This window comes from Sander lucioperca, chromosome 9, assembly GCF_008315115.2.
Source record: "Sander lucioperca isolate FBNREF2018 chromosome 9, SLUC_FBN_1.2, whole genome shotgun sequence".
In the NCBI taxonomy this organism is placed as follows: Eukaryota; Metazoa; Chordata; class Actinopteri; order Perciformes; family Percidae; genus Sander; species Sander lucioperca.
In genome coordinates, this window is record NC_050181.1 from 3,388,920 (window position 1) to 3,396,210 (window position 7,291).

Consider the following 7,291-nt stretch of genomic DNA (forward strand, 5'->3'; position numbering starts at 1 on the left):
CACATGAGTTATCTGCTTTGCCAAAGACAAACCATTACCTTATGTTTATTCCTCTCCTTCACTTAATCGTCTCTCATTTCATTCCTAGACAGGAGCCATTGTACATTCATTCTTTGCTGTGAAAGCGTGTTAAATATGATAAAATATGATAATTTCATTGTTCATCCAAACATTGACATCGGTGAGGTGGATGTTGCTCCATTCCTTCATTTTTTCGCTTAATTCAGTCTCATTGGTCCTCTCTCTAAATGGGATTTCAGTTACTGTAGATATTTCTGCAGTCTAAAGGACTTACAGTAAAAGAGAGTGCAGCAAAAAGAATGCTTATTTTTTTTCTTAAGTGCGTCTCTTAAGGCTTGACACATAGCCTTTGGTCACATGGTTCTAACCATTCAGTGTAACGCCAGGTCATCTTGTCTTCGTGTGACATTCCCTACCACAAAGAGGATAATACCATTCCATTTGGGGACCTTTCTTATATGAAGGTCTATGGGCTACTGATATGTACGGATGGGTGACAAATGAAAGGAAAAACCTACATAGGGTGTTGGAGCAGCACAAGCATCCAGAACAACTTCAATGCTCCTTGGCATAGAGAAGCCATTGAGCTCTACTGGAGGAATAAACAACATTGTTCAAAAGAAAATTCCCTCATTGGGTGTGTCGATGATGGTGTTGGAATGAAATCTGGCAACTGTGTAGGCCATAGGATACAATCCACACCATTTTCAGGCTCATCAACTGGTTACATTCTCCACTCATGTTTTTACTTTAATTTGTCACCCGTCCGTGTACAATGTTCTTGGACTTCCTTTGGCCCCGACTAAATACAGTTTTTCTCGCTCAAGGTGCTGCGTTGGGTCATCTGTAAGCTGGAGCGCACCGGCCAGCTGTTAGAATAACAAGTAAAGTGACTGAACATTTCTCTGAACCTGGTGGACATGAGGTTGTAGAGGATAGGGTTGACGGCAGAGCTTAGGTAGAAGAAGACTCCGGAGATGATGTGGACGTGCTTGAAGACCTGATAATGCTCCTCGGAAATGTAGCTCCACATCAAGCGGTCCACATGGAAGGGAGCCCAGCAAAGGCCAAACACAACCACCAGCACACCTGGACAGGCCAGATGGACAGTTAGTCAACTGGACACGCTGACAATCATAACGTAAATCAAATCACCACCATGTGACAGATGGCAAGACAAAGCTGAGACAGACAGGCAAGGCAAACTGATAACAAATGCATGTGGGAACAATGTGTGTGAACACACACACACACAGTCACACACACACACACACACACAGTCTCACACACACACACACAATTTAAATTCAGTTTTCTGCTCCTTAGCAACTTGGAGAAAACATGACTGAAATTCAACCCACACAGCATTTTGGTGACTTGCAGGTTGCGTTTGCTCAGCTTCTGCTCGTGGGACCTAGACAAACTTTCCGGTCCAAAGCTACACCCGGTGTCCACCACAGTCATCCTCTCCCTGTGCAGCCGCAAGCCAATGAGCAGGTAGAGAATGCTAATTATCAGCATGGGGAGCAGGAAGAAGGCCAGTGTGGAAATTAGGATGACCAGGTTGTACATCCAGGTAGGCTTAATCACATCTGAGGATGGAGATATAACAAATAGGTTTGTCAGTCAGATCATGATCCCAGGTAAACCTATTAGTCCTTTTAAGCTAATGCTAGCAGCATGGCTCTAGGGATGGCAGTTGATCCACCACTTTGGTCCAGACGCTGATATCTTAAAGTGCCCATATTATGAAAAAATCACTTTTTCTGGGATTTGGGGTGTTATGTTGTGTCTCTGGTGCTTCCACACACATACAAACTTTGAAAAAAATCCATCCATGCTGTTTAGAGTGAGATACAGTTTCTGAATGTGTCCTGCCTTCAGTCTCTGGGTGAGCTGTTCAAAATCGGCACGGCTTGTGACATCACAAGCCGAAACGAGCAGGCTAACCGCAACCATTAGCTCGTAGCGTTAGCGTTAGCATGCTAACGCTAATGCTAGCATGCTAACGCTAGCATGCTACCTCGTTCTCAATAGCAAAGCACTGCTACAACACACACAAGTTCACCATAATCTACAAAAGAACTACTTACATGTGCGCCCTCATTTAGAAGTCTCCCAGCTAATCCTGCCTTGTAACTGACCGAAGTTGTAGAAACAGCCTTTCTTTTACTGTCTATGGAGCTAGCTAGCTGACATGATCTACATCTGAGCTACTGGGCATGTGCGGGTGCAATCAAAGATAGTACAGAAGAAGAAGAAGAACAGAGGTCTCACTCTGTAGCTAAAACAGAGACCAGGTGAAAAGAGGATCTGCAGCAGTGAGAGAGAGCGGTGCAGTACAACAAAAATATGGTGTTTTTTGAAAATTAAACCATGTAAACCTATTCTGGAACAACCTTAAAATACAATTATGAAACTGAAAATGAGCATAATATGGCTGCTTTAACAACTATTGATTGGCATCAGTTAAAAATGTCCATTATTAACAAATACTTGCAAAACTAATGATATTCACATCAGCCTCAGCTGTACTTTGTGCTTAGTAAAATAAGCAAATGTTAGCATGTTAAACTAAGATGGTAAACATACATGTAGTAGTCATTTTGCTTAAGATCAGCATGTTAGCATTGTCATTGTGACCATTTTAGCATGCTGACGTAGCCTTTAGCCTTACAAAGCTGCTAAGATTGCTGTAGACCCTTATAAATAGCAAAAATCAAATCTAAAATAATAAATCTATACGTACGGCACATAGCAGATCGTGGAAACTGTCGTCCAAACTTTGGAGGCAGCACCAAAATCCCATGCAGACTAGTGTTTGGCACAGCACACAGCATGGACACCACCCACAGCATTAAGATGACCCTCTTGACATGAGCACGTGTGGTCATGTGTTTGACTTTGAGGGGGTGCACAACTGCAACGTAGCGCTCCACACTGAGCGCCGTGACATTGAGGATGGAAGCGAAGCAGACCGTTTCAAACAGGAATGTTCTGAAGTAGCAACCCCCCTCCCCCAGCAGGTAAGGGTAGTTCTGCCACATCTCGTAGAGCTCTAATGGCATGCCCAGCAGCAGCACCAGCAGGTCAGACACCGCCAGGCTCAGCAGGTAATAGTTGGTGCGCGTCTGCATCACCCTGTGGCGCAAAATGACAATGCAGGTCAGAGAATTTCCCAGTACGCCCAACATAAAGATGGTGAGGTAGGTGACACAGACAGGAAGGAACTCAGGGGACCTCGGAAGCCCCAGGTTCTTGGCCAGGTACTCCTCCTCGCTCAAGCACATGTCATCTAGATCTTGTGCAGTACCGTTAGCCAACACCCAGGAGATATTCATTCCACACACCACAGCAGCCTCGGGGCAGCCCACGTCACTGAAAACTGTGGCATTTGTTGTGAAAAGAGCAGTGTGGGAGCAGTTTATCCCCAGCATGTTGCTGACTGGCAGGAAGGTTACTTGGATTCTAAACCTAATGGAAAGAGGAGAAAATGTGAATCACCAATTTTATACATGACGTGCAGCTTACTCATCACAAGTACTACTACTCAGCCTGTGGAAACAATTGTTTAAAGCAACACTTGAGAACTTCGGTTCGACGCTTCGGTCCCCCTACAGGTTGGAAGTGGAATTGTCCATTACATTACATTATGCAAGTTTGCCAGATCGGGTAGCGGATCAGTAGTTCGAATGAACTGGACAATGTAATGTAATGGACAATTCCGCTTCCAACCTGTAGGGGAGAGGCGGGAAAAGTTACCTAGTGTTGCTTTAATGTCTTCTGTCTTCTGTGGCTCTGGATGGAGCTTTTGTAAAGTTTTTGGGGGGGGGGAGGGGTGAACTGATGATGTCATAGTGATGTCATCAGGGTTATTTTTGCTTCAGACTTAAAATTTATAACAGAAAACCTCAGTGACAAACTGGTGTTGTAGAGTTTTAAAGATGCATGTTTTCATTTACCAGGCAAAGAGGGTCTAACGAAAGGTGCAAGCCAATTGCATCATGGGAATTGTAGGATCCAGCTGTATTGGAGCTTGAACCGTACTAGTGACTAAAAGTCAGAATATATAGCCCTTGATTTTGATCATTCTTTTTAAAAATCTGTCTTGTGAGTCCCTCGACTTTATGGAAGTGCAACACTAAATTACCAGAATACCCCTTTAAGCTATGAAGGTACAGATACGTATTAGTTACTGAAAATGAGACTCAGATTGAGACCTAGTAATAGGGCAATAGGAATTTTTTATTTCCTGTTCTTACGTTTTTCCTTCAAATGCTAAATTATCTGGTTTGTTGGAATATGAAAGGGCCGCTTATCACTACTGGGTCTATTATTTGCAACACTAGGGTCAGAAAATGTATTGTAAAAGCCATTTGTAGCTACCCAGAAATCTCCTAATTTTAATATCCTAATTTTAACTGACCAAAGACTGTTGTTAGCTGTAGCTGTTAGCTCTTGTCGAAAGCAGCTAGCAGAGAAACTATTCCTTTAAGTTGAAGCAACATTCGGACAAAAAGCATTCTAATCAGTTTAATAAAAAAAATGGAATGAATTATCACCATTGCAGCAAAAATTCAGATGTTTGACACAACTTGTCATCTTCTTATAGCTGTAGACATGTAATTATGTGGAAAAAAAGGCCTTCTATAATTTTCTGAAATATGTATCTAATATATATTTGATAGGTCTCTCTTAGTCCAAGATTAACAATGCTATCAATGTCTTATTTGGAATTTATGTTCAGCAGAATACAGACTCAAGATAGACTTTGTTTGGATTCCCACACTGGATTTGTAGCTATATCCATTCAACATGCAACAGAGATATTAAGATAACTTCATGTCATGAACAAAAAAAAAACTCACCTGCAGTTTGTGGGCTCCTTGAGGGCTTGAGATGAATATGATTTGAAGAACTGTGATCATCACATTTCTCTGCATCCTGGACTTAGTTTTTCTGGCACTTTATCTTGACTGCTTTGGTGCTTCTGTGCGTCACAGCTGCCTCAACTCTGTATTTGTATGTATTTTCACCCCACCCCTCTCTCTCTCTCTCTCTCTCTCTCTCATCTTGTTTATAACAGATTCCACCATTAGCCACCTTCTTTATGTCTCTCTTCTCAAATACAACTTCTTTAACCTTTTTTACTCTTTCACACACACACACACACACACACACACACACACACACACACACGCACACACACACACACACACATAGAAATGTGGAATTATTGGTTATGACCTCCACACCAAACATCACACACAAGACACCACCAGATAAAAGTGACTGAGCATGTGACTTCTTCGTAGGCCTCCCACTGCTTGGACCCTGCATTCCCCAGCTGCCATCTCTGCTCCTGTCAAGGTGGAACAGGTGGAGAAGAAAATACCAAAAGGAGTGCCTCTGCAATTTGACATGTGTGTGTGTCTTGACATACTTTTATATTTCAGTAAGTAAACAACCACAATGACGGACCTCAAACAAAAGGTCAATGAGTTGTTGAATGTGTCTGTGTGGGTTACAGACCGATATCAGCCCCATGTTAAAACAGCGCGGGGGGCTGCGTTGTGAAAAGTTATGACGGCAGCAACTTTTTTTTTTTAAACACGGTGTTCATGTTATACAGTAATTCACCAGGAATGTTTGCTTGCATGTATTATTTGATTGGCCAATGCAGCACCTTGTAGGATGACGTTGTGTTGCAGCAAAAGTTTAGCCAGGTCCAACTTTTTTGCCGGACAACATTGCGTTAGTGCTCTCTCTGGGCTGACGGACTAAATTCATATGAATGAGAGGGCTGTGTTTTTTCATGCACTGTCAGTCTGAATGCGGCTGTCTGAACTAATAAAAGTTAACAAAGTTGGTATATATGCTGCAAATAGTGACCAGGAATCAAACCAGCAACCCTACATCCCCTTGGCAACCTCCTTTTCTCCTTCTCTTAAACTGGTGATAAAATAACTCAGACTACAGTTATTATCTACCAAGGTATATAATGTTTGAACATTAGGAATCAGATGAGTATTTTCCCTATACTGAAAACCAGAAGCCCAATTAATAAGAAAGAGCCTTTTTATATGCATGTGTACAGAGGAGAGCTGAGGAAATATTGAAGATTGCTCAGCTAATAGATGAGCCCAATGAGAAACATCCTACGCAGACAAGCAAGGACGGGAACAGGGAATTGTGTGTGCAATAAATCATCAACGGAGCTTCTGTCAGAGGGCAGAAAATTCACAGTTTTGCTTGGCTGCACACGCCTGTATGACTATGTCTTGCACCCCCCACCTCCCCATTTTTCTGCCTCCCTCTGCAGTGGTGTCTACTGCAATCACCACTTTTAATCCCATTGCCGGGGCTCCAATTGTCTAGCATTAATTGGGCTTCTGCATCAGATTGAGTGAGAGAAAAAGCATTGATTGTGACAAGCACCCCCCCCCTTAACATCATGCTGAGTGTATTTGTCATTGAAGTTATTATTGAAGCTTTCCAAATCTATAAAATGGTGGACCATTTAAAGGGTAAATCGTGTAAGTAAAATCCTGGTGAAATAATATCAAACTACCTGCATGGACAGACATCATTAAATAAGTGGATCTCTATAAGAGGGTCAGGACCCTCCAAAATTGGTTGCAACATAAGTCTGAGGGGTTGTTGGATTATTAGTCTTGCATTGACAGACCTTCCTCCACAGTGCTGTGGAGAAGGGTCTGGCTAGTCCACACTACATTCCTGGATAGAAGAAAAACGTGCTCTGGTTTATTGGCATTTCTTAAACCAATCATAATTATCTTGGTTCAAAAGTTGTTTTAGTCGTGCAACAGAAAACTCAGATTGGACAAATAGTCTAGCTAGCTGTCTGGATTTACCCTGCAGAGATCTGAGGAGCAGTTAACCATAGTCCTCATAAATCGGCCAGAGTTTAGAATGCCAACTCAAAGAAAGCTGAAGGTGAGGGACATCCGGCTTATAAATGAGGGAAACTCCGGAACTATCCCGTAAGTGAAACGTCGTCGATATAGACTATTAGATTATCAATAAAGCCCCTTACACACATACACTGCAAACCTGAAATTAGACATTACCTGGCGGAGCTGTATGTGAGAACGCATGTCCAAATCAGTTGGATTGGACATCAAACAGAGTTTACCCTACCTGCTCCCTAGTACAAAGACGTATAATGTCCCATTGAGCTAATGTGTGAAAAGAGCCACTCATTGTGCGGAGTAGGCCTATTTACGGTGAGCGAGTGGCCGTGTTGATG

The 7,291-nt window shown here is 42.5% G+C and overlaps 1 protein-coding gene across 1 annotated transcript; it reads right to left on the reverse strand.

The window, feature by feature from the left end:
* Nucleotides 1–217: 217 nt before the first annotated feature.
* On the reverse strand, nucleotides 218–4,928 carry LOC116045304 (neuromedin-U receptor 1-like). The gene is made up of 5 exons (XM_031292912.2): nucleotides 4,890–4,928; nucleotides 2,771–3,495; nucleotides 1,383–1,613; nucleotides 809–1,110; nucleotides 218–727 (listed from the first exon to the last, which is right to left on the reverse strand). The coding sequence occupies exons 2-4, from the start codon at nucleotides 3,456–3,458 to the stop codon at nucleotides 824–826; spliced, it is 1,206 nt and encodes a 401-aa protein (XP_031148772.2). The 5' UTR covers nucleotides 3,459–3,495; nucleotides 4,890–4,928; the 3' UTR covers nucleotides 218–727; nucleotides 809–823.
* Nucleotides 4,929–7,291: the final 2,363 nt, after the last annotated feature.

Excerpts from the sequence above, each read along its gene's own strand:
- LOC116045304 (XM_031292912.2), bottom strand. The coding sequence starts at position 3,458 with ATGCTGGGGATAAACTGCTCCCACACTGCTCTTTTCACAACAAATGCC. Across the intron at positions 1,614-2,770 it reads TCCACGATCTGCTATGTGCC|ATGTGATTAAGCCTACCTGG; the intron begins GTACGTATAGAT and ends CTCCATCCTCAG. Across the intron at positions 1,111-1,382 it reads GCAAGTCACCAAAATGCTGT|GTGTGCTGGTGGTTGTGTTT; the intron begins GTGGGTTGAATT and ends TGGCCTGTCCAG.